General features: G+C 45.9%; 2 protein-coding genes across 8 annotated transcripts in view; both read right to left on the reverse strand.

Annotated features, from left to right (window-relative positions):
- Positions 1–20,275, reverse strand: part of COG7 (component of oligomeric golgi complex 7) — a 34,184-nt gene extending 13,909 nt beyond the window's left edge. Inside the window, exons 1-8 of one of the 6 annotated variants that reach the window (XM_075565644.1) lie at positions 20,052–20,275; positions 17,947–18,140; positions 17,000–17,148; positions 16,803–16,919; positions 16,400–16,568; positions 13,994–14,076; positions 8,694–8,816; positions 1,789–1,987 (exon numbers count right to left, since the gene is read on the reverse strand). In XM_075565644.1, coding sequence (XP_075421759.1) covers positions 1,789–1,987; positions 8,694–8,816; positions 13,994–14,076; positions 16,400–16,568; positions 16,803–16,919; positions 17,000–17,148; positions 17,947–18,112 — 1,006 coding nt within the window. In that variant the 5' untranslated portion in view covers positions 18,113–18,140; positions 20,052–20,275. Of the gene's footprint in view, positions 1–1,788; positions 1,988–8,693; positions 8,817–13,993; positions 14,077–16,399; positions 16,569–16,802; positions 16,920–16,999; positions 17,149–17,946; positions 18,141–19,230; positions 19,251–19,363; positions 19,679–20,051 lie in introns of those variants that run through there. The other 5 variants (XM_075565640.1, XM_075565639.1, XM_075565643.1 and 2 more) reach the window with 5 other exon arrangements.
- Positions 20,276–21,959: 1,684 nt separating this feature from the next.
- Positions 21,960–26,649, reverse strand: part of EARS2 (glutamyl-tRNA synthetase 2, mitochondrial) — a 21,173-nt gene continuing 16,483 nt past the window's right edge. The window contains exons 5-9 of one of the 2 annotated variants that reach the window (XR_012787386.1): positions 26,439–26,547; positions 26,225–26,363; positions 25,564–25,665; positions 24,215–24,350; positions 21,960–22,126 (exon numbers count right to left, since the gene is read on the reverse strand). Coding sequence is in view for 1 of the 2 variants with exons in the window: in XM_075565646.1 (XP_075421761.1) it covers positions 22,043–22,126; positions 24,215–24,350; positions 25,535–25,665; positions 26,225–26,363; positions 26,439–26,547 (599 nt within the window). In the remaining variant the exon portion in view is untranslated. Of the gene's footprint in view, positions 22,127–24,214; positions 24,351–25,534; positions 25,666–26,224; positions 26,364–26,438; positions 26,548–26,649 lie in introns of both variants that reach the window. The other variant, XM_075565646.1, reaches the window with a different exon arrangement.

The following is a 26,649-nucleotide window of genomic DNA, read 5'->3' on the forward strand; positions in this document are numbered from 1 at the left end:
GCGGTTTGAAAGTGTGCCACTTTAGAATAACTTTCAAACTCAATTTAAGACTGGTTTGAATTCTTGCGCTGCCCCATTAAACCCTTTCCAGAGCGGCGCGGAGCAGCAATCCTTGCCAGAGCAAAGTGTCGCTGACCCTCCCAGCAGCTACGGGGTTAATATTGCATGCGCAGCAGAATATCACAGAGAGCGGCACCTTTCAGGATGGATTTCAGCCAATATCACATAACAGGTTTTCATGCCAACGTTTGAAAGCCGAGAACAAGGGGCTTTTATGAGAAACGGAGCGTGAAAAGTCGTGAGGGCGTTGTGATAACAGTGGTTAGCTTGGAAACTCCCCGTAACATCTCCCACTGAAGAACACCACAAGATGTGGGGGGTCCCGCAGCTCCCATCGCGTGCAATTCTATGTTTCTGAGCCCCACACAGCGGGGCTGGAATGGGCTTCCAATGCAAAGGCCCAAAGGACGGGAGATCACTCAAATAATCCCGAGGAACACAAATATTGCACAGGGGAAATTATATGGTGCTCAGAGGGATTTTGATGTTGACACTGATGCTGTTGCTATTAAGAAGTGTGTGTATGTGTATATTATGGTACAGCAGCAGTTGGTGCTGGCTAATTGGCTTAAAAGGTTATTTATAAAATATTTTACCAGGAAGTAATACATTGAGAGTTACCTCTCGTTTGTTTTTCTTTAAATTTACCGCAACCTTGGGGGGGGGGGTTCCAATGGATTTGTTCCGAGAAACCCCGGTCTGGCCCCCCCCCCCCCTGGATCCCAGGTCATTTGTAGTTTTTGTGCTATTTTTGGCATTTAAAAAAAACCTACAAATATGGCCACCATCCCAAAGACGCTTTCTCTTGGCCCGCGGAGGCAGCTCTGAGCCCACTGTCATTGTGTGTCCGACGGGGCAATCAGGGATTTTCCAGCCATGTTCTGGTGAACCTTGGGGTTCTGTGGTGGCTTTAAGGGGTTCCACATAACATTTAAAATATGGGTCATGGCGCAGATATTTTACGTTTCAAACAATTCATATTTATAGCTAACATTTTTATTGTTATAATTCAAAAAAGGTTAATAAACGTTATATTGCAATGGTAACAATTCCATATAAAACGGATGTTATAGTACTAACAGTATTGCCCCAGCTACAGTGACAGTAGTATGAGGTACATAGGCTGGGGTTTTGGGGGTCACAATACATGTGTAATCTCTTTGCTGCCAGTGGGGTCTGGTGGCGAAGGGATTGAAGTTTTCAAGTTCACGAAGAGTTGATAAACCCTGACTTAGAGTGACCCCCGTCCTTTGGAATTGGTGTCACCCTTTCGATATGTCTGCCATGCGGAGTAAAGGGAGCCCCAATGCCCTCTAACCCACAGTAACAAACAAGAGAAGTCTCCCTCCCCACACTGGGGGTCTCTCCACTGCTGCTTACTGGTGGCAAGACAGATTAAGAGACAGAAAACATAGCAAGACTGCTTGTGAACATAGAATTTGAACTTGGTGAACATACTACACCAGGGGTGGCCAACTCGGTCCTCAAGGGCCACCAACAGGCTAGGTATTAGAGGTATCCCTGCTTCAGCACTGGTGGCTCAATCATTCTGACTGAGCCACCTGTGCTGAAGCAGGGATATCTTTAAAACGTGGCCTGCTGGTGGCCCTTGAGGACGGAGTTGCACCCCAGTATTACACACTACCCATCTGTTCGTATAGGATGTCTACCAGTGTCAGGTTAGATTATTTTTCCATGGCGTAACAGATAATGCACGGCCCATCTTACCGATATTGGGCAGGATAGCAGACTCCAGTGACTTGGCAAAGTGGCCAGTGGACTGGTACAGCTCCATCACAGTGCTAAGCCTAATTTCCGGGCCAGCACGCTCCATGACTGTGCTGAGACACACAGGGATGGACGGCACCATAGCAGCAAGAGTCTGGATCAGCAGCACCGTCACCACCTCGTGGGGGTTCTTAAACACCTGTGTTACAGGTAAAGCCACATCATATCAATGAGGGAAGACAAAGCTGCATTGTTCCCCATTACTAAAAGGGGCACTTCAATATGTATGTATGCAAGTCTTTATTTACATAGCGCCATTAATGTACATAGCGCTTCACAGCAGTAATATAGGTGACAATCATATAAATAACAAATAATACAAATAAGACATAATGGGAAGAAGTGCTTCAGACATAAAAGTTACATTTAGGAAAATGAGAAGAGCTTACAATCTAATTAACTTAACTTCCCCAAAACTATTTTTCAACAACTTAGTGTCATTGGCTTCCTTTTAGAGATTTAATCACCCCAAAGTAACGGGTTTACATATTTGTAGCTTGTGAAAATGAGTAGGTTTCATTTCTGTGGGTACACCGAGTTCAGGCCTATCAGCTGCAGATGTAGCAGACGTTATCACTCCCGTTAATGTGAAATAACATGCGTGTTATCTCCTTCACCCTTATTCTCAATAGCACTCCTGATAAATGGTGTGCCAGCGTTAACGCGACTCATTGCGCTAACGGATGCAGTAACGTCTGCTGCAGCATTACGGATGTTTATCTGTTTGGCCAACGATGGCTTCATAATCACTTCGCAAACACAGAAAAGAACAAAACTAGCAATTAACCTGGGGCTTAGAGTAATGGCAGACGCTTTCATCATGAAAAGGAATAGATAAATATTGTAAAAACCGCTTTAAACACTTTTGTTCACCTTGAAAGGTGTTACACGTTTTAAATACTACTTAATAATACTTAGTTGTCCAGTTTTATTTTAAGAAAAGGTGTCAGTCAGCTCTATTTAACATGTCAGTGTCCTTAATTCACTTGCATCAGGGGTGGGCAACTCCAGTCGTCAAGGGCCACCAACAGGCCAGGTTTTCAGGATATTGGCGCTTCAGTACAGGTGGCTCAGTCAAAGACTGAGCCAATGATTGAACGACCTGTGCTGAAGCAGGGATATTTAAAACCAGAGACAGAACATGAAACACAGACAGAGCTCAGTGCTTCATCCAGTAACACAGATACACGGTACAGTGCCTATATATACATACAGTTTGATTGTGACAAATCTAATACAGAGTGCTTTTCCTGGTAATGTACAGGTTAATAAGAGCTTCAATCAGACTTAGAACTATGCAACTAATTTTGACAGATTTATTTTAAATCATTCTTCCTGATGTGAAGTGGGAGGGGGTGAGCTTAAATTAGGTAGGAGGTTGCCACCCTCCAATCAGCTAAGACCAGCTGAACAAGAATTGTAACACCCACAAGCTCATATTGAACCCCCAAAATAACCACAACATATATATAAGCGTATAAGTGTCACAGAGGGTGCTACTGAGCATGGCAATATACATTTAAAACCAGAGACGAACATGAAACACAGACAGAGCTCAAAGCACATCCAGCGAAACTTTATACACGGTACATTGCCTAAATATACATGTATTGATATCTATTAAATAAAATGATCTTTTAGTTTAACATTTTGGCCAAATTGTTGCAAGCCCCTGAGCCACTGCACGGCAGACCACACCTCAAGGGTCCCTACACTAATATAAATACTTAATAAATCGTGAATTGCCAGGAAGAATGATTTATAATAAATCTTTCAATATTAGTTGCAAAGTTCTAAGTCTGATTGAAGCTTTTACTAACCTGTACATTACCAGGAAAAGCACTCTGTATTAGAGTTGTCACAATCACACTGCAAGCAGGCAAGTTCCCCTGAGAGTGGGAGATGCTATGGAGTGAGCTTTTAACCATTTAAAAGTGGGAGGGGGTGAGCTTAAACAATTCTTGTTCAGCTGGTCTTAGCTGATTGGAGGGTGGCAACCTCCTACCTAATTTAAGCTCACCCCCTCCCAATTTTAAATGGTTAAAAGCTCACTCCATAGCATCTCCCACTCTCAGGGGAACTTGCCTGCTTGCAGTGTAATTGTGACAAATCTAATACAGAGTGCTTTTCCTGGTAATGTACAGGTTAATAAAAGCTTCAATCAGACTTAGAACTTTTGCAACTTATATTGACAGATTTATTATAAATCATTCTTCCTGGTATTGCACGGGTTATTAAGTATTTATATTAGTGTAGGGACCCTTGAGGTGTGGTCTGCCGTGCAGTGGCTCAGGGGCTTACAACAATTTGGCCAAAATGTTAAACTAAAAGACCATTTTATTTAATAGATATCAATACATGTATATTTAGGCACTGTACCGTGTATAAAGTTTCGCTGGATGTGCATTGAGCTCTGTCTGTGTTTCATGTTCGTCTCTGGTTTTAAATGTATATTGCCATGCTCAGTAGCACTCCTCTGTGACACTTATACGCTTATATATATGTTGTGGTTATTTTGGGGGTTCAATATTAGCTTGTGGGTGTTCTATATGTTTTAATGTACAGGTTATTAAGAATTTATACTAGTGTTAGGACCCTTGAGATGTGGTCTGCCTTGGAGAGGCTCAAGGGCTTACAACACTTTGGCCAAAGGGTTAAACGAAAAGACCATTTTATTCAAAAGATATCTTTATATATATATCTTATATATCTTATATATATATATATATACGCTTAAAAGTTGGGTTTAAAGCAGCATGCATTGGCTTAAGGGTCGCTCTGTAATAGGAGCTTGAGATAAAAGGTGGCACTGTGTGCTCATTTGCATGTCATTTCCCAGAATCCCTTGCTGCAGTGGAAGTGCTGGGCGATAATGGTGAAAGACAGGGTTGCAGAACTGTCTAAGACATGCAGATGAGCATACAGTTATATTTACAGTTGCTATATGCTTTACTGTGGAGGGGTTTTATCACTTTTTTTACCCACCATAACCTTAAGTGTGGTATATATATATATATATACAGTATATATATATATATATATATATATATATATATATATATATATATATAAATATATATATATATATATATATATATATATATATAGGCACTGTACCGTGTATCAGTGTTAATGGATGTAGCACTGAGCTCTGTGGCACGGCTTCCCCTTTCTGCGCCTCCCACTCGCGTCCCAGGTTGCCTTGCATCAGTCTCGCGTCAGTCTCGCGGTGGCCTCTTCAGTCCAAAATGCCCAGAGGACACTGTACCCACTCCACCAGGAACCAGAGCGGCTGACCCGACTCTGGAGCAGACTGAGCCACCTGTGCTGAAGCCACCTGTGCTGAAGCTAGCATATCCTCAAACCTGACCTGTTGGGAGGGGGGTCTTGAGGACTGGAGTTGAGATCCACTAATCTAAAAAACAGCCATCTCAAAACCTCTTGGCCTGAGCAGTAAACCAAGTCCCAGACAAAATTAGGGATCAAGCCTTCCAGGCAGTGAGAAGCAACTGCTTATTATAAAGTTGCACAAACAGGTTACAGAAGTTGTATGAAGGGCACAAGAGATACGCATCTAGCTCACATGCCTTTAATGCAGATAGCCATCTCCTACAACTCTTCAGTTCAGAAAAACCTTCTGCAATACCCCTCCCTCCCCCATGCAATCCCAGGGCATGCAAATTCTCCCAGGAAATTGGGGGGAAGCTGGGTGTGCCCCTGCTCTCCAACCTCAGTTTATCACAGGTAATTGTTATTTCAAAGCTTCACGTGAAAGGAAAATACAGGGGCGGAGTATCAAACGCTGCATGGTCAGGATAATGAGATGCACAAATCTGCTCATATGGAACATGCAGGGACATCAGATAAGGGGACAAATGAGCAATTAGCACAGCAGGATCAAGCCGCAGGTGGGCAGCGACAACAACTAAAAACTCGTATCCAGTCTTTACATCAAGACGGCCTTGATTTGCTGAGCAGCACAATAGTTGTGGAACAAAAGCAAATCGGTGTCACTACATAGAGGTTCCTCTGCCTTTACCTCACCTACCGCCATTACTACAAGTAATCTAACCCCACCTACCACCCCACTGCCGTTACTACAAGTAATCTAACCCCCACCTACCTCCCCACTGCCGTTACTACACGTACGCTAACCCCACCTACCTCCCCACTGCCGTTACTACAAGTACGCTAACCCCCACCTACCTCCCCACTGCCCTTATTCCTAGAGATCTAACCCCACCTACCTCCCCACTGCCCTTACTCCCAGACATCTAACCTCGCCGACCTCCCCACTGCCCTTACTCCCAGACATCTAACCCCACCTACCTCCCCACTGCCCTTACTACAAGTACGCTAACCCCACCTACCTCCCCACTGCCCTTACTGCAAGTAATCTAACCCCCATCTACCTCCCCACTGCCCTTACTCCCAGACATCTAACCTCGCCTACCTCCCCACTGCCCTTACTCCCAAACATCTAACCCCACCTACCTCCCCACTGCCTTTACTGCAAGTAATCTAACCCCCACCTACCTCCCCACTGCCCTTACTGCAAGTAATCTAACCCCACCTACCTCCCCACTGCCCTTACTCCCAAACATCTAACCCCACCTACCTCCCCATTGCCCTTACTGCAAGTAATCTAACCCCCACCTACCTCCCCACTGCCCTTACTCCCAAACATCTAACCCCACCTACCTCCCCACTGCCCTTACTACAAGTACGCTAACCCCACCTACCTCCCCACTGCCCTTACTGCAAGTAATCTAACCCCCATCTACCTCCCCACTGCCCTTACTCCCAGACATCTAACCTCGCCTACCTCCCCACTGCCCTTACTCCCAAACATCTAACCCCACCTACCTCCCCACTGCCTTTACTGCAAGTAATCTAACCCCCACCTACCTCCCCACTGCCCTTACTGCAAGTAATCTAACCCCACCTACCTCCCCACTGCCCTTACTCCCAAACATCTAACCCCACCTACCTCCCCATTGCCCTTACTGCAAGTAATCTAACCCCCACCTACCTCCCCACTGCCCTTACTCCCAAACATCTAACCCCACCTACCTCCCCACTGCCCCTACTCCAAGAGATATAACCCCACCTACCTCCCCACTGCCCCTACTCCAAGAGATATAACCCCACCTACCTCCCCACTGCCCTTACTACAAGTAATCTAACCCCACCTACCTCCCCACTGCCCTTACTCCCAAACATCTAACCTCCCCACTGCCCTTACTCCCAAACATCTAACCTCACCTACCTCCCCACTGCCCTTACTCCAAGAGATATAACCCCACCTACCTCCCCACTGCCCTTACTGCAAGTAATCTAACCCCCACCTACCTCCCCAGTGCCCTTAATACAAGTACGCTATCCCCACCTACCTCCCCACTGCCCTTACTCCCAGACATCTAACCTCGCCTACCTCCCCACTGCCCTTACTACAAGTACGCTAACCCCACCTACCTCCCCACTGCCCTTACAACAAGTACGCTAACCCCACCTACCTCCCCACTGCCCTTACTGCAAGTACTCTAACCCCCACCTACCTCCCCACTGCCCTTACTCCCAAACATCTAACCTCACCTACCTCCCCACTGCCCTTACTCCAAGAGATATAACCCCACCTACCTCCCCACTGCCCTAACTACAAGTACGCTAACCCCACCTACCTCCCCACTGCCCTTACTCCCAGACATCTAACCTCACATACCTCCCCAATGCCCTTACTCTGAGATATAACCCCACCTACCTCCCCACCGCCATTACTACAAGTAATCTAACCCCACCTACCTCCCCACTGCCCTTACTATAAGTACGCTAACCCACCTACCTCCCCACAGCCCTTACTGCAAGTAATCTAACCCCCACCTACCTCCCCACTGCCCTTACTGCAAGTATGCTAACCCCACATACCTCCCCACTGTCCTTACTGCAAGTAATCTAACCTCACCTACCTCCCCACTGCCCTTACTACAAGTACGCTAACCCCACCTACCACCCCACTGCCCTTACTGCAAGTAATCTAACCCCCACCTACCTCCCCAGTGCCCTTACTCCCAGAGATATAACCCCACCTACCTCCCCACTGCCCTTACTCCTAGAGATCTAACCTCACCTACCTCCCCACTGCCCTTACTCCCAGAGATATAACCCCACCTACCTCCCCACTGCCCTTACTCCTAGAGATCTAACCCCACCTACCTCCCCACTGCCCTTACTCCTAGAGATCTAACCTCACCTACCTCCCCACTGTCCTTACTCCCAGAGATATAACCCCACCTACCTCCCCACTGCCCTTACTCCAAGAGATATAACCTCACCTACCTCCCCACTGCCATTACTCCCAGATATATAACCTCACCTACCTCCCCACTGCCCTTACTCCTAGAGATCTAACCCCACCTACCTCCCCACTGCCCTTACTCCTAGAGATCTAACCCCACCTACCTCCTCACTGCCCTTACTCTAAGATCTAACCCCACCTACCACCCCACTGTCCTTACTCCCAGAGATCTAACCCCACCTACCTCCCCACTGCCCTTACTCCCAGAGATATAACCCCAACTACCTCCCGACTGCCCTTACTGCCAGAGATATAACCCCACCTACCTCCCCACTGCCCTTACTCCTAGAGATCTAACCCCACCTACCTCCCCACTGCCCTTACTCCTAGAGATCTAACCCCACCTACCTCCCCATTGCCCTTACTGCCAGAGATATAACCTCGCCTACATCCTGGAATACCCAGTAATCTCCCCATTGGCACCAGCCTTCATAATGATAAAAATGTGTTTCCCTGCCCCCTGGATGCCCATTCTGGGCACGGTGTGTACCTGTGAGACCCACTGCAGCTGGGTATGCCAGGCGCTCAGCAACGTGTCATAGAATTCTGTCAGCTGCCGGTCTAAAGACATCTCACTCTGGCAAAGCTCCTGCCACACCGACACCAACTGCACCTATGAGGGAAAAGCAAGGACAGTGTGACCTTCACTGCCCACGGGATTACCGGTTACCTGGCGCCAACCTGCATTTACCAACATAAATGCAGACACAAAGCATGCATATTGCCATTTTATAGAATAGATGGAAGTCATACCTGGGATTATAAACAGTGTGCAGTAATCTGTATTGTATGTAGTTAGTGCTGGAGCAGTTTTAGCATGGTCTACACCAGGAGTGGCCGACTCCAGTCCTCAAGGGCCACCACCAGGTCAGGTTTTCAGGATATCCCTGCTTCAGCACAGGTGGATCAATCAGTGACTCAGTCGAAGACTGCACCATCTGTGCTGAAGCTGGGATATTCTGAAAACATGGCCTTTGGGTAGCTCTTAAGGAGTGGAGTTGGCCGCCCCTGGTCTACACTCTGCAAACGTGAACCTTTAATGTCCAAGATGACACTCACTGAGATAGTGTGTTAGCTGCTGGAACGCAACACTGCTCTAATCTCTCCACTGATTCAGCTACCTGTGCTGAAACGGGGATATCCTTAAAAAGTGACCTGTTGGAGGAGGGGGGCTTGAGAACCCCTGTGCAAAGTGGTTACAGGTACACAGCACACCTCTGCCCCAAAGCTGGTGTAATACCCTGTACCCGAGTGTTGTATTGTATGTCTTTATTTATATAGCGCCATTGATGTACATAGCGCTTCACAGTAGTAATACACGGGGTAATCAAATAAATAACAGATAATATAAATAACAGATCATGGGAATAAGTGCTTTAGACATAAAAGTAACATTAAGGAAGAGGAGTCCCTGCCCCGAGGAGCTTACAATCTAATTGGTAGGTAGGGAGAACGTGCAGAGACAGTAGGAGGGAGTTCTGGTAAGTGAGTCTGCAGGGGGCCAAGCTATATGTATCATGTGTCCAGTATTATCCACAGTGCTATTCATATGCTTCTTTAAGCAAGTGTGTCTTAAGGTGAGTCTTAAAGGTGGATAGAGAGGGTGCTATATTTATGGGAAGGGCATTCCAGAGGTGCGGGGCAGTCAGCGAAAAAGGTTTAAGGCGGGAGAGGACTTTAGATACAAAGGGGGTAGAAAGAAGACATCCTTGAGAAGAACGCAAGAGTCTGTATGGTGCATAGCGAGAAATTAGGGCTGAGATGTAAGGAGGAGCAGAAGTGTGTAAAGCTTTAAAAGTGAGGAGGAGAATTGAGTGTGTGATACAGGATTTGATCGGAAGCCAGGAGTGGGATTTTAGGAGGGGAGAGGTGGAGACAGATTTAGGAAAGAGCAGAGTGATTCTGGCAGCAGCATTTAGGATAGATTGTAGGGGAGACAGGTGAGAGGCAGGAAGGCCGGACAGCAGGAGGTTACAGTAATCAAGACGGAGAGAATGAGGGCCTGAGTCAGAGTTTTAGCAGTCGAACAACAGAGGAAAGGGCGTATCTTTGTGACATTACGGAGGAAAAAGCGACAGGTTTTAGAAACATTTTGAATGTGAGAGGAGAATGTGAGAGGAGTCAAGTGTTAGAAGATATTCATAACTCCTGGAAGTTGGGTCATTTTTATGGACATGTTAAAGTACATTACAAGTTATTACCCTTAAAAAAAAGGAACTATCCAAGACGGCACATTTCTTTTAAAGTGTGTGTGTATATTTTGTATTTGTATGTCTTTATTAATATAGCGCCATTAATGTACATAGCGCTTCACAGTAGTAATACATGTGGTAATCAAATAAATAACAGATAATATAAATAACAGATCATGGGAATAAGTGCTTTAGACAAACATAACATTAAGGAAGAGGAGTCCCTGTCCCGAGGAGCTTACAATCTAATTGGTAGGTAGGGAGAACGTACAGAGACAGGAGGAGGGAGTTCTGGTAAGTGCGTCTGCAGGGGGCCAAGCTTTATGTATCATGTGTTCAGAATGTTCACAGTGCTATTCGTATGCTTCTTTAAGCAAGTGTGTCTTAAGGTGGGTCTTCAAGGTGGATAGAGAGGGTGCTAGTCGGGTACTGAGGGGAAGGGCATTCCAGAGGTGTGGGGCAGTCAGTGAAAAAGGTTTAAGGCGGGAGAGGGCTTTAGATAAAAAGGGGGTAGAAAGAAGACATCCTTGAGCAGAACGTAAGAGTCGGGGTGGTGCATAGCGAGAAATTAGGGCTGAGATGTAAGGAGGGGCAGAAGAGTGTAAAGCTTTAAAAGTGAGGAGAAGAATGGAGTGTGAGATGTGGGATTTGATTGGAAGCCAGGAGAGGGATTTCAGGAGGGGAGATGCTGAGACAGATCTAGGAAAGAGTAGAGTGATTCTGGCAGCAGCATTTAGGATAGATTGTAGGGGAGACAGGTGAGAGGCAGGAAGGCCGGACAGCAGGAGGTTACAGTAATCAAGACGGGAGAGAATGAGGGCCTGAGTCAGAGTTTTAGCAGTCGAGCAACAGAGGAAAGGGCGTATCTTTGTTATATTGCGGAGGAAAAAGCGACAAGTTTTAGAAATGTTTTGAATGTGAGGGGCGAATGTGAGAGAGGAGTCGAGTGTGACCCCTAGGCAGCGTGCTTGGGCTACTGGGTGGATGATCGTAGTTCCAACAATAATGTGGAAGGAGGTAATAGGGCCAGGTTTGGGAGTAAGTATGAGGAGCTCTGTTTTAGCCATGTTGAGTTTAAGGCGACGGAGGGCCATCCAGGATGATATAGCAGAGAGACATTCAGAAACTTTGGTCTGTATAGCAGGTGTAAGGTCGGGTGTTGAAAAGTACATTTGTGTGTCGTCAGCATAGAGGTGATATTTAAACCCAAAAGATGTTATTAGGTCACCTAGAGAGAGTGTGTACAGAGAAAAGAGAAGAGGTCCCAGGACAGAGCCCTGGGGTACCCCCACAGAGAGATCAATAGAGGAGGAGGAGGTGTTAGCAGAAGAGACACTGAAAGTACGATGGGAGAGGTAGGATGAGATCCAGGATAGAGCTTTGTTCCGAATACCAAGAGTATGGAGAATGTGAAGGAGAAGAGGGTGATCCACAGTATCAAATGCTGCAGAGAGGTCGAGTAATATGAGCAGAGTGTAATGACCTCTGTCTTTGGCAGCATGGAGGTCGTCAGTTATTTTAGTGAGGGCTGTTTCCGTGGAGCAGAGTCTCTGGAGCTGAACCCCATTAACTTCTGCTCCATGGATCCCCAGCTCCTGGAGATACTTACCTCCACAGTAAGTACAGATAGCTGCTTCGGCACAGCAAGCTGGGCTTTAAAGGTTAAAGCTCCCGCGTCACATGGGCCAATAGGAAGCCACACCGATCACATCACGGCTTCCTATTGGTCCGCAGGGTGGGAAATATATGGAGAACGGAAGCAGGGGGTCCATGGGTTCAGCCCTGGAGACACGTGTATGTATGTATGTATGTATGTATGTATATATGTATGTATGTATGTATATATATATATATTTATTTGGAAATCTGCATTAAGAGACTGCAGACAGAGAACTCACAGCCTCTCTCGTGTCCTATGAATCAGATGACGCATATCTATACAGCTTTAACCTGATTGGACGACGTATGAGTGGTGGTTTTGGCGCGAAATCTGAGCGCTTTAAAAGGTGCTCACTGGCTCTACACAATTAGCTCCCGGAAGAAGCCTTACAGTGAGACGGCCGTCGGAGCACTCATACCATCCGCATCCCTGTGGCCCGCTGTCCGTGCCGACTGCTGCCCCAGCTACATTTTGATTACTGGCGCTCCTTCGTCCTTCTGCCATCATTGCTGCCTGCTTTACCTTGGGATCGGGGTGCCGGGGGTCTGTATTGCCTCACGTTCTCATCTATTTTGGACCTCCCCCTTACCTTACATGCTATGTTCAGTTCTAAGCAAGTATCAGGACATTATCACGAATTACGGAACTCCAGGGGTACAATACCACACTACATGTTTGCCTTTGCTTACATATGCTTCATTTAGCTTTGGCATCCTGGGAGTTGTTTTTCCTTATTCTTCTCCCTTTGAATATTTTGCTGTTCTTTTGTTACTTATTTTTTACATTGGTTAACTTTTTGCTCATTTCCTGGCCTTTGCATATGACTATCCTGGCTTATTTTTTCTCCTAGGTAGCAGCTGTCTCCATTAGGATGTATAGTATTTAAGTAGTTGGTTTACAGTATTACTTAATCCTGTTTTGTCCACTGCTTATATCTAGGTTGTGTGTTTATTATGGTTATTTTCCTTTTGTTTGAGTTATTATTGTTTTGATGATCGGCCGATCCTCATTACACTTCTAGGGGAATTTTCTTTCCCCCTGGATTTGTATTGTTATATCGTCAGACTTTTCATGCATTCATTTTTGGGTTAACTTATGTGTATATTTATATTTTTTTCTGATCAGCAGTTTCTTCTTTTGGTATGTGGTTAGGTATGTTTTATATGTTTTAACTTTCATGTGTTACTAATAAAATCCATTTTATTTTCACATCATTTTTGAGTGCTTTTATTAGACCCCTTTTTTCTTTTTGTGTTTTTATTGTTATTTGGGTCGTTAGCACCGCCAGAGGGTATTGTTAACCCTTACATCTAGCTTAGTGATTTATCTGACTTTTTGGGTGTAGATTTGACTGCGGCATCTTCTCTGTGTGATTATATATATATATATATACATACACACACACACACAAATTCACCGGCTTGGATTGCCTCATTAAGTGTCATTCAACTCTACTAATTACACTCCTGTATAAATGACCAAGTTGAACCTAGAGTCTGCATTAGTACAATGTGCCATTTTACTATGTACAGCTCAACCCCATTATAGCACGATCCGCTAATAACGCAGTGTGAGCGTGGACCCCGAATATAAAAAAAAAAAAAAAAAAAAAAAAAAACCACACACACACACACACACACACACACACACACACACACACACACACACACACACACACACACACACACACACACACACACACACACACACACACACACACACACACACACACACACACACACACACACACACACTGCCCCCCCCCCATCACATTCATTTATGTTGCAGAATATTCACGTGGAATACAGTAAGTTCCAGAACACAAACTGCGTTAGCAGGGGGCACTCCAACTTATTAAGTGCACTCACTACAGCTTTAAGTGACTAGAATGTAAAAGGTAAGGAAGAAGGGTAAAAGGTTCAGATGTCGGCTTCCTACCTTGTTGCACTTGTAGTAATACGCTAGTAGCTGCGGCATCCTGTCAATCTCGCCAAACACCTTCACAAACATCTTGGCCTGATCTATGTGCCACAAGGAGACAGAAATAGAGGAGGATTAAAGGGTCACTGAGGGTCTGCTTCTACATGTCAGTACTGAGAGCCTCACAGCAGCAGCCAAGTCTGTAACATTCTACACAAACCTGGGGAAACAATGTGTATTGAAGTTTGAATCTAGTTTTAGTATCACTGAAAGAACCCCACCTGAAAAAGACTGGGAACGTTTTGCTTCCCTGTCCTAACTGCTACATCTCCCATGGATGTCCTACTTGTTTTGCATTTAATAGTATGGGAGGTGAAAGGCAGCCGGCTGGATATTTCGTTTTAGGGAGGTACAATAGCACCCCCTGCTGCCCAATTACTGAAGAGAACATGACAAGCAATCTCTTATTATTTTATAGCGCTGACCAGGATCGCCGACAGGAGGGAGTGTCGGGACAAGGGTCCCAGGCCCGGTGTCGGCAGGGGGCCCAGCCGGCACTGGACCTGTGGCAGTGTTTGCGTATGTATTTGGTGATAGGGCTAGTGTTGTATTTTATAGGGGGATTATTGCGTGTGGGGATATTGTGGATGTGTGGACGGGGGGGAGGAGGGAATTGAGTGAGGGGGAGGTAATTGAGTGATAGCGGAGGGGGGGAAAGTGTGTGAGGAGAGAGGGAGTGTAAGAGAGGAAGTGAGGAAGAGGGGGGAGGGGGAGAGTGAGGAGGAGAGAAGTGGGAAGAAAGAGAGGAAGGAGGGGAGGAGATAAATACATGGGGGAGAATAGAGGACGGGGAGAGCGAAGATCTGTGAAAGGGGCGGGGGGGGGGGTGCGATTGAAACTCCTGGGCCCCGGGAAATCTGTCGGCGGCCCTGGCACTGACAGTGTACGTAGAACTGTACATAAGGGGTTGTTATATACAGGATGTGGCCGTGCGTTCCTATGCGAACGCGCGTGCACGTGCCGCATGCTTTTCCTGTATATAGTGCCGGGAGCTGCAGGTAATGTATATATGTGTGTATATGCGTGTATATGTTGTGTAAGTAAGATTTTTTTAAATTAAAAAAAAAAGTTAAATAATTTTTTTTTTTTACTTCTGCAGTTATACACACACACACACACACACACACACACACACACACACACACACACACACACACACACACACACACACACACACACGAAAAGATTAATTTCTTCATCTTTGCCGCTGTCTGTTGGCTCCCCTCTCCCTGCCGTGCGCGCGCGCAACACATCTATAGAAAGGCCGACTAACGTCAGCCAACTAAAAATCCGCGCGCCGCCACTATAAAACGGGCCTAACATGTTCGCAGAAACGAGTCCCTGCCCACATGAGTTTACAATCAATTTCTTGGTCCCCGAGGCACAGAGAGGTATAGTGACCTGCGCAAGGTCACAAGGAGCTGACACCGGGATTAGAACCAGGTTCCCCTGCTTCATACTCAGAGTTAAGCCGCACTTATAGTAGCGGCGACGGCGCACAGCGCAAAAACAAAGGCATGAAGTCCGTCGCGGGTGCACATAGTGGGGCGATCACGATGGCGCTGCGCAGCGACATGGCGACCAAAATCGCTGCTCTGTGGATTTCGTGCTGGTGTGCGGCGGCCGCCGCGTGACGTCAGTGTCACGTCAGTGTCACGTGAAGCGGTTCAGCCAATAATGGCAAACCGCTCGTGTGATGTCACGGGCCACGTCTCCGCACCGTCGCCATTCCGAGGTCTCCTGCAACAAAGTGCAACTATCGCTATAGCGACGGAAGCGGTCGCGAGCACGTCGCCGCTACTATAAGCGCGGCCTTAGTGTCTAAAACTAATATTATAATAAAATAGCACAAGTAGAAACATTGAGTTGAAGTATATAAATCAGAAAGTTAGCGCGTAGGCCCCAGGGGAAACACAACCTCTGCTTTGCAGGAATAAGCTGTAAGGGACCAACGTTAAAAAGGATAAGAAACTAGAAGTGACGCACTGAGTACTCATTTGCATGTCGTTACCCAGAATCCCTGCCTCCAGTGGAAGCATTGAATGCTGTGTAATTGTGGGGCAAAGCACAGACCTGTCTGAGACATGTGAATGTGCACATACGTGTGCTTTGTTGTTGTGCTAAACACACTTTATGCTTTGCATTACATGAAGTCAAATGAATAATATTAGCAGACAGTAAAAAGTTCTGCCTGCTGTGACCTGTCAGAATAATCATACACAGATAGTGGGTTAAGAAACACGGAACTGCTACGCAGTGACGGTAAATATGTCCCAAGAGCCCCCCCCCCTAAAAAAAGCAAGTATGAAAGCTAATTGAGAAGCCAAGATGTGCGTTTCCCACATTAACTGCTACGTTACGTACCCACAGCCTGGCTGTTAAACGTAGCTACGATCTGTGGGCTGCACATGGCCTCAAGGCGATTCTTCAGAGCCTCCAAGTACACACATTTCTCAGAGTAGTCGGGGGTGTCCACCAGCATTGTGAGGCTGACCTGCATGCTGGTCAGCTTCTCCGAGATCACAGCGATGTTCTGCGGGGAGAGCAGGATTATCTACAATACTCAGCCACGCTGCTTTTTCATCAAATGGCCACTCGATCCATCCCTGACGACGGCCTCCCATCCCTGCACAGGTAAGAGCTCCCCAAGCATTGAGCAAGGGGTCCTCTCTCAGCTTCAACCCCCTCAAGCTACTGAGCTCTCGCTCTGCTTTCCTCCTCTAAGAAAGCAGCCAAGAGCCGGTCTGCTTTAAAGAAACGCACATACCTGTGTTTTGAAGGTCTCCTCTATGTCTGCACTTAGTGTGCTCCACTTATCAGCTTCCTGCAGAGACTCTGCAGCCAGCTGCATCCGCGACTTCACCTTATCCATCTCCACCAGCACCTGGGAAAAGGCGAGACCTGTCATGAGGGGATGGAGGAGACTTTCCGCAGCATCGGCACCCACTGTTCCGCTGCTCACACCTGCATGGACTGGGCGGTGTCCTGCTCAAACTTCTTGAGGTCTTCCTTGACGAGGATCATTTGTTCTTTCAGGAACGCTGCCTCCTGCTTCAGCGCCTCCACGTCACGCAGCACACGAGGCATGTTCTGCAGGGCCTGGTGACTGCTCTCTGTCAGGAATGCACGTGGCAATGTAACATCCATACTCACACACAAAAGGAATGCACTGAAAATGGGACGGGGAAGAATGGCATTGAACATGATCTTAAAAGTAATTTTTTTAACATAGGTTTGAAGAAGTGGTGGTCTCCTGAGAAGAACCCCATTAACTTCATCTCCTAAGACCCCCTGCTTCTGGAGTTACTTACCTCTCTCTGTAGGGGGTGCTGGTAGCCGCTCCGCTCGGTTAGCTGGGTTCACATAATTGCCGCTTTCCAAAGCTCCCGCATCCAGTGGGCCAATAGGAAGCCGTCACGTGACGTGCGGCTTCCTATTGGCCGGTGTGATGCAGAAGCTTTGCCAAGATAACAGCACCCTATACGGCAAGCAGGGGGTGCCAGAAGCTGAAATGAATGGGGTTCTGCTCCGGAGACCCCCAGAAGCTGAAATGAATGGGGTTCAGCTCCGGAGACCCCCCGAAGCTGAAATGAATGGGGTTCTACTCAGGAGACCCCCTGCTTCAATACTGTGTAAAAAAAATATACAAAAAAAAAAACATTTTAAAAAAGGCCCCATGAATTATTCCTTTAATGACGGAGGTAACTAAAATATTAAATAGAATGAGGTGTGGAAGGAGGAGTGGCGGAGATGCATGTTGAGAGGTCTGTAGAGATCATGCTAAGAGGTTTATTTATTTTAATAACCAAGGTGTAAAAGCGGACGGACTGAAGCAGTATACAGGGCAGAGCTCGGGGTGGGCGATTGCTTACAATCTTCAGGATTATCCTATACGGGAGAATATTCATTACCTTCCACAGAGTTGTTCACCTCCTGGATGAAGAGTTGCAGTTTCATTACCAGGGTTGCAGCGTGAGAGTCCACCTTCCCCGGAGCATCTTTCTGGACAGACTTAAAGGCGGCGTTCACCCACTCCTTCACCTCAAAGTCTTCCGCTAGGAACCGGGAGAAATCCATTGCCAGGAGAAGTATACCCCTGTATGACCTGGTACAGACAGAGCATCACTTGGGGTCAAACATGGGACGAGCGGATACATGAAGAAGCCAAACCTGCTGCCAACTGTACATCTAAGTCCGGGATCAGGACACACATAGGATCACATGGGAATAACGGATGAGTTGTTATTGTACCATTCTTTGCAATATCCTTCTACTTATTAGTGTAAGAAGTTTGCTGAACCCAGGTACGCATAGCTGGCATCTGCCCTTTACCAGTGTTACACTTATACATTAGTATAGCAGTGGTTTAGTGGATAGATCATTAATAGTTGTTAAAACTTGCCTTGCTCTGGGTTGTGATTGTTTATAATTTTTGCTCTAGATGTCGTTTGTGATTGGCCATACCTATTTGCCCACATTATGAAGATATCTTGTGATTGGAAGTTATGTTTTTGAATAATTTTGAATTAGGGGTGGTTTAGTCCTATTTATTTTCATTGCTGTGCAACTTTTTCTGATTTCATATCTAGATGCGCATATAGGCCTTAAGAGACTGATAGACAGACAGACAGAAATGAATATGGGTCAACAGAGACATACAGATAAAACAGTTGAGGATATGGACATTTCCCCTCCTCCTTCCCCCCTTTTTTATGGACATGTAGACAGAGATAGGCAATATAGAGACACATGAATATGACAAATGGGAATATGGGCCTGAAGAGGCAGACAGGTGAGGGAGATCTATCATATGGACACAAACCGACAGAGGGATATGGGCTAGAAGAAACAGATAGATTATATAAGGACAAATTGACAGACATATCAGCCTGCAGAGAGAGACAGATAAAAGATAGATAGATAGATAGATAGATAGATAGATAGATAGATAGATAGATAGATAGGATAAATGTAATATAAATGGATATAGATTATATATATTGACAACAAGACTGGTGATACATATAAGATAGATCAGATATAAATTGACACACACACACACAGATATAAATATACACACACACATTATTCAGGGATTTGACAGATGGGAATATGGGAAGAGAAAGACAATAGACGATAGATTATATATACTGAAAACACAGGTGATACATAAATGATGAATAATATATACATACAGGGATAGATAGGACAGATGCAGGGATATGACAGGTGGGGATCTGGTGCTGATGAGATAGGGAAGTATTGGACAGACAGACAGACAGACAGACAGACAGACAGACAGACAGACAGACAGACAGACAGACAGACCTCTGACACTCGGGGGCAGCTCTGCCCGGTCCGGTGCTCAGTCCTGTCACTGGACACAAGGAACTTCCGGTTACCTATCCGCCAGCTGTAATTCCGGGTTGGCCACGGGAACCATGGTGACACGACGCGTGACGTCACCTCCTCTACATCTACTTGACTGACCTCCGGAAACACGGCACACGCATATGTCGTTCCGGCATTGAACACACCAATGAAATTGTGTTATTGTTCCGTAATATGTTCCCGATCCTTCCGCAGTAAAAAGGGTTATAGCCTGGTGTGTCCCATGCAAATAATGTACCATTTATACTGAACATACTCCCATACAAAGTAATGCAGGCTACACACGTTTACAACTCTGAGACACTTCTCAAGGAACTTAAGTCAGAAGATATTGCTGCAGATTTGAGATATATATATATATATTCCCCAAAACAAACAAAAACATTCTATAAACACCTCCCAGCATGTAGAGAGTGTAGGGGAAGTGTAAAACTCCACCTAACTGGTGCTACAGGTATAAAACCACAGATGGTGACTCCAAATAGGCTATCCGAGATATGAACATCATAATAGCAATAATCCGCAATGCCCAATAAAGACCTGCTCACTAAAAAAGCCCCATAATAAACCGCATGGGGGATCTGAACTGTGCGGATGGGGGTTCGTAATGAAAAACCACACTCACCCCGTATAAGCACAGACGTCAACCCGGCGGTATGGGCGGCTGGGGCAAATGAAGTGGTATAATGGACTCGCAAACGAGTGGCTGCGTCCCTGGGATCTCCGTGTTCAGTGTGTCTGGAGAGGCACGAACATCAGCCCGGCAGCATGGGCAGCTGACAGCAAGTGCGGTGATGAGCTGGTAGTCGAGCAGCAGCGTCTCAGAAGTCTCGGTGATCGGCGTGCTTCAGTCCGGAGATAAGTGCAGAATAAAGGTAAGGAGGAAACTGATCACAGCAAAAATAGGGCTGGTAGCTTCAATCCAACACAAACAATTTATTCAAAACGCATATCAGCTATAAGTAAAAAAAAATCCTCTGACATGTATCTACATAAAAGTGGAAAGCTAAAATAAAGATGGACACCCAGGGGGACAATGCTTTGGGAAGTTATCAAACCCTATTTATTTTGAGGCTGCATGTTGATTATATGGATCTGAGTTTGGAGAGTAATACAATATTACAGAATAAAATCCCATCAGTTCCCACCTGCAATAATCACTGAATCATAAGAACTGTAACCATAAATCATTATATTATGGGCAAGTTCATGGTATCAAGGGTTTTTTATGTGAAAGAGCAGATGAATGTAAATAGGTGGGTTAGGGGTACAATAACCCTTAAGGTTACATTATCTGATCTCTTTGGGTGCCATAAGTGCCTTTGGCAACACTGGTTATCCCCCTTAAATCAGTTCTTGCTATGGTTGCCAGATGGCTTATCCAAAAATACTGGACACAATGGTGAAAAGTGCGACTTGACGCGACACACACACCTCTCTGCTCCATGCTGTTTCCTCGTCTCCTTGGCCCCACCTCCAGGATCCGGGCACCACCTGACTGACTGCATTACCCAGCAGCAGCCAATCAGGACAGAGGAAGCTGCCCAGCCCCCTAGCAACAGCCCTGTTCATGGAAATCCTGCGGACCCCCAAGCCAGTCAGGTCACTATGTCCAGAGGTAATACCGCCATACACATACATGTCCAGTGTTACCTCTCATTTTTTACTGGACAGTGTCCAAATACAGGACAGTCGAGTTCAATACTGGACACCTGGCATACCCTACATGTTGTAGCTGTGATCATTATTTACTTTCTCCTAAATCCGATTACACCAGACCCCTGAAAAAACAATACATTTTCTTCCTTCCCTTATTCTTCCTCCCAGCCCTGCCTGGGCACCGCACGCCCGACCTGCATCGATGGATTCCGCATTCAGGTTTTAACCATAAAACACCACTGACTAAAATGAGGCATCATTTCATATTGTGTTCGACCTCTTGCAGCAGCCCAGCCACGAGTAGGAGACAGAGACCACACAAAGGGAGTGCCACGTGAAGAACAAGAGGCAGTGTGGGGGACACAGCAGCTTGCAGAACCAGCCTCAAGATTCTGGATTCAAGAATCCGGCTCCCTCAGGACCCTATCGCCCCCCCTAGTGGCCCCATGCTGCCTACTCCCTCCCGTCCAGCTCACTACCTACCACCCCCAGACGCTGTCCTCTTCCCTCCATCAGGACCCCAGCCGCATCTTCTGCTCCAACGCTGCGCTTGCTCCATCGGTCATCCCAGCCCCCCACGTCCCACTCCCTTCAGCCCCCACCTCCGCTTGCTCCCTCAGCCTTCCAACGTAAGCCTCCCTTTCCCTTCGTCATGCCCCAAGCGTAACAACGCCATCTCCCTCCCCAAGGCCCCGTACAGCCGCTCCCTCAGGATTCCAGCCGCTCGCTTACCAACCTTTAACGTGTGATAGGTCTGAATACCTATTCATTAATGAGGTAATTATATGGAGGTTTAAAAGAATGAACCAGTCGAACACGTTCCTAAGACTCCAGCTCACAGCAAAAGTTAAATACTACAGTATTTTACAAAAACTCTTCTACCAAAAGCATTTTATTAACAGCAGCTGTGCAGAGGAGATGAATAATAACACACTGTCCAAGGTGCTGGGTCAGTCGTCAGTTAGAAAGAGTGTTCTGTAGCCGTATAACCGACTCTTGTGGTCCCAATGACAGCATCATCTCAGCTACACTTGGGCCATGCTGGAGAAAAACAGACAGATAAGTCCACTTGCATCCTTAGGACAATGGTAAAGGCCATATAATAAATCACACTTCGGGGACTCAGACAGTCAAAAACCATGTACTGTACTTACTCATGGAGAGTAAGCAGCAGTAGCGAGAGAACGCAACCAAAGTTATCAATAAGAAAACAAAACAGTGATAAGATCTCCTTTTAAAACATAATTCTCTGAATGCCATCATTATGGAGAAGGAGCGGCTCAGTGAGTAATGGCACTGACTCTATGAACAATGACACTGAGTGAAGCAGGGGACCCTGGTTCAATTCCCAGTCTCAGCTCCTTGTGACATTGAGCAAGTCACTTTATCTCCCTGTGCCTCATAGATTGTAAGCTCTATGGGGCAGGGATGGTGTCTGTAACAATCCTATGTGCTGCGTACCATGTGCTATACTGTAATTGTGACGCGCTTTGAGTCCCATTGGAAGAAGTGTTATATGAAATAAAAAGTTAAAAGTAATTATTATTATTTGTAACATGTTAAAAAAAACTGATTAAAATGAGATATTACTCCAAAACCATTTGTAAGTACTTCTTTCTAACCTCAACCTGATAATCACATGGGGGGTTATGTATCACGGCAGTTTTGGAGTCAAAGTATCAAAGTACTTTGCGGATCTGCACCAGCTAGCGGCTTGGGGGGTGTCAGTAGCATGAATTGCAGATCGATCCATTCTCCTGTAATCAATCGCTTGCTCAGGGTCATTTATTTCAGTTCTTGCACAGCATTCTGGGCAATGTAGTCTTGGAATACGATTGACTGGGCAGTTACTAGATACAATTGGTGCACTGCTAGAGAGAGGGCGAGGCTCAAAAGCAAGAGCCTATCAGAAGGGGAAGGGGACTGTCACTTTGGAAATGCTTCCTACATTAGAAACATTAAAATTACTTTAAAACATTTTTTTTTTTTTTTTAAATGCTACAAGTATTTTCCCATAGTACAGAACTGATTTATTTAAAAAAAAAAAAAAAAATGTAGGATGTTGCTTGAACTGCTTTAACACAGTGATGGTTTTGCTGAATGTGTTAAACTAAAAGATGCTCGACGTTTTAAAAAAAATGCTTTGATCCGTTTCTCTCTCTACATCTATTTTGGAGACACCTAAAAGGACAGTCCCCCTTGCATGTTTGTTATTTGTATTGTTAGAAGGCTTCTTGATAATACAGTAGGATGTCAGGTTTCGCACCTCTAGGTTTTTCCTTGCCTAATTGCTTTTTTACAATGTGTATTTTATCCCGCGTAGTAATCTCGCAACCTGAAATTAATGGCTGCTACTTCTCTCCCGCTCACTGCATGAATGACGATTCCATGGAAATTGATGAAGATGAGAGATTTTCCAATAAGACCCCTTTGTCATGATGCATGAAAGACCACTTTGTTCTGGAGCAAGTGATATCAAACAGTGATAGGAAAAACATAACAATATGGTTGGGGAACGGCTTTAAAGCTGCAGACAAAGCAATATCCTACATGTGTTTTTTTAATAAATCAGTTCTGTACTATGAGAAAATACTTGTAGCATTTATTTTTTAAACAACTCTGAATGACATTTTTTATGTATTATAATGTAACAAGGATTTTTTGTTTCTATAGCAATCATTTACAAAGTCACACCCCCTTCCTCTTCTGAAACAGGCTCTGGCACACCCCTTTTTGAGCCCTGCCCTCTCTCTAGTAGTGCACCAATTGTATCAAGTCACTGCCTGGTCACATGATCTTCCCCACAGAACTTTGCATCTTTGGTCCTCTTCTGCTGCACTGACAGGATTTAGTGAACCCCCGAGCCAAATCTTCGCCGATCGATCACAGCAGAACGGATCGATTGGCAACTGAGCTAATTACTTATCATTGTGTATTGTATTGATGCTCATATTAAAAAGGTGGGGGAAATAATAATAATAAAAAAATTAAAACACAGCAGCTTGGACTGCTGCTTTAAAGGGAATTACACAGAGAGAATTTTCACATTTGGTCGTTTTTTGGGTGGGGAGGCTGTACTTTTAAAGAAAAAAGCTGGGATATTGCGCGAGTTAAAGTGACGGGTCCTACCTCCTGGCCGCTGAGCATCAGACGCAGCAGTGTCATTGCGCTGCTGAACTTGGTCTCTTTAAGCTGATGCAGGCGGCTTCGCAGTTCTCCATTTAACATTTCCGCAGTGAACTCATTGGAAGGATCCTGCAGGAGCCTGAGAGAGAAACAGGAGCGAGGTACAGCTTTAGTGCCTGGTTCTCTACCACCTGTAATGTGCTGGTTTTAATCATGTCAAATCCATCTAAATAGCTTTGAAAGTTCTGATCCGAGTCAAAGCAGCAAGACTGTGTGTTTTTTTTTTAAATAAATCAGTTGTGTAGTACAGCAAGGCCCCGCTTCTCGGCGATCCGCTGATACGGTGGCACCGAGAAGGGGGCCGCCATGTCTGCGCATGCCCAGACCGGGGAAGTCAGAGGTTGCAGATGCGCAGAAGGGGGGAAATTGCCGGTTTGAGCATGCGCACAGCTGAAAATCGCCGGTTCCGCTTTCTGGCGATTTTCACTATACGGCGGGCCCTTAGAATGGAACCCGCCGTATGCCCGGGGCCCTGCTGTATTGGATAATATTCACTGAAATTTTTTTATATTTTTTTTTTCCTAACCCTTAATGCCTTTTTTTTTTTTATTAGTTTTCTTTGGCTTCTTAGCAAACATTTAGAAAGTCACATCCACTTCCTCTTTTGAAACAGGCTGTCACACACACACACACACACACTTTTTTGAGCTCTGCCCTTTGGCCGCAAAGTATAACAAACAGACCGGTTGCAGTGTTCCCAGCAGCAGACTGTCTATTGGTCAGCTTAAAGCTGTAACAATAACGTGTTGCGCTTAGTAAAATAAAATGGTATAATGCTGCTGTAGCATTTCGCAGACTGCAGCACAGAGTCAGAAGGCGGCCATTTTGATAGCCCTGGGAGGAGGATATTCGTCGAACGGCAGCTTAGGTAATTATTTCTCATTACAAGCTACTCACATGCTGCATATTGTAAAACAAAATTAAAAAGGTGAAGCCGGGACTGCTGCTGTATTAACTGAAAACATAAATAATCTTCACAAAGACGTTCAATTTAACTCACAAACACTGACAACAAGAAGCTTCAAAGGGTCCAGAAAAGTTTTGATTCACTGTTCGTGCATTAACCCCATCACTGCCGGAGGGAGCAGCAACGCAATGCGAACACCTAGATGAAGCCCCATTTGCATGGAGATGTTCCTGTGTTTCACTGCTGCCAGGTCAGACAACTTTGCCACTCTGATTGTCTTGAGATTACAAACACGGGTCTGGGGTGGATATTACACACTGAAGTGTGAGGTCACGGCTACCCAACACAATACACACCGCACAGCCATCGATGCGATCTCACTCGCCTCGCGGGAGAGACTGTGCAGCTGTTCCCCGGGCACCGAGGGTCGCACCCACAGGTAGGAATAAGCAGGCGACAGCAGGTCCGTCAGCCGGCACACATGTCCCTGAAAGGGGAAAACAGAAGTCTTAGCGAGACCGTCTTCCTTAACAATAATTCAAGTAATACGGAGAAGAGACGAGAGTACCGGACTGGCCCGAATATAATACGGCCTCGCACTTAATACGACCCTAAAGTTTTGAAGGCGTTCTACATGAAAAATAAAAAAAGGTGTTAGGCTGCGTATTATAATACGAGTACAGTATTCGGAAGGACATTTTTAGGAAAAAAACATAGCACTATATTCGAACCAATACGGTAAATATCAGGCCAGAGAACAGTCATATTTGACACGTCCCACTCGTCTTTAATGAGTGGCACTCGTCTGGGGTGAGTGGCACTCGGAATGTAAATTGTTCCATGCAAGTGCAGCCTCACTTTTTAATATCAGAATGATTCTATTATAAGGAGGCTTGTTGTGACACACACAAGCTCACTTTATTTGGGATCCTGCTCCTAGAGGTTTCTGTGAACATTTATTACTTCCCAGAGTTACGCTCAGTGCCAAAGTTGCTTGCCATGCATGCATTTCATTCACTGGGTCTGTTGTGTGCATTGCTACGCACCTTCCTGAGCAGCAGTATCCGTTCAATATGCTCCTTATCCAGCACCAGATCTCCGTACGCGTCCTGCACCAGTGTCCGGAGCTGTGTGACCAGCTGTTCGCGAGTCTCGGCACCATCAATCCACTGGGTCAGGTGGATCCTAAAAGGGGAGGGGTGTCCATGAGAGCTGAACCAGGAGCAAGCCACACGCGGAAGCAGAATTACCCGCACTTACCGGTTAAACTCAGGCAGCTTGTCCAGGTCCAGCAGAGCAGAGTGGGTGCTGGTCTTCTCCAGATCGTACTGCTGGATGAGCGTGTCCAGCGTACGGCCCATCTGGTTCTCTACATGACACAAAGCGCAAGTGAGCCCTCCCTGGTCCTGCACAGATACCCTGCTATGAGATCAGGTGAGACCATCACCGTCTGCACTTGGTACGTGCACTA

Source organism: Ascaphus truei, chromosome 11, assembly GCF_040206685.1.
Source record: "Ascaphus truei isolate aAscTru1 chromosome 11, aAscTru1.hap1, whole genome shotgun sequence".
Taxonomy (NCBI): Eukaryota; Metazoa; Chordata; class Amphibia; order Anura; family Ascaphidae; genus Ascaphus; species Ascaphus truei.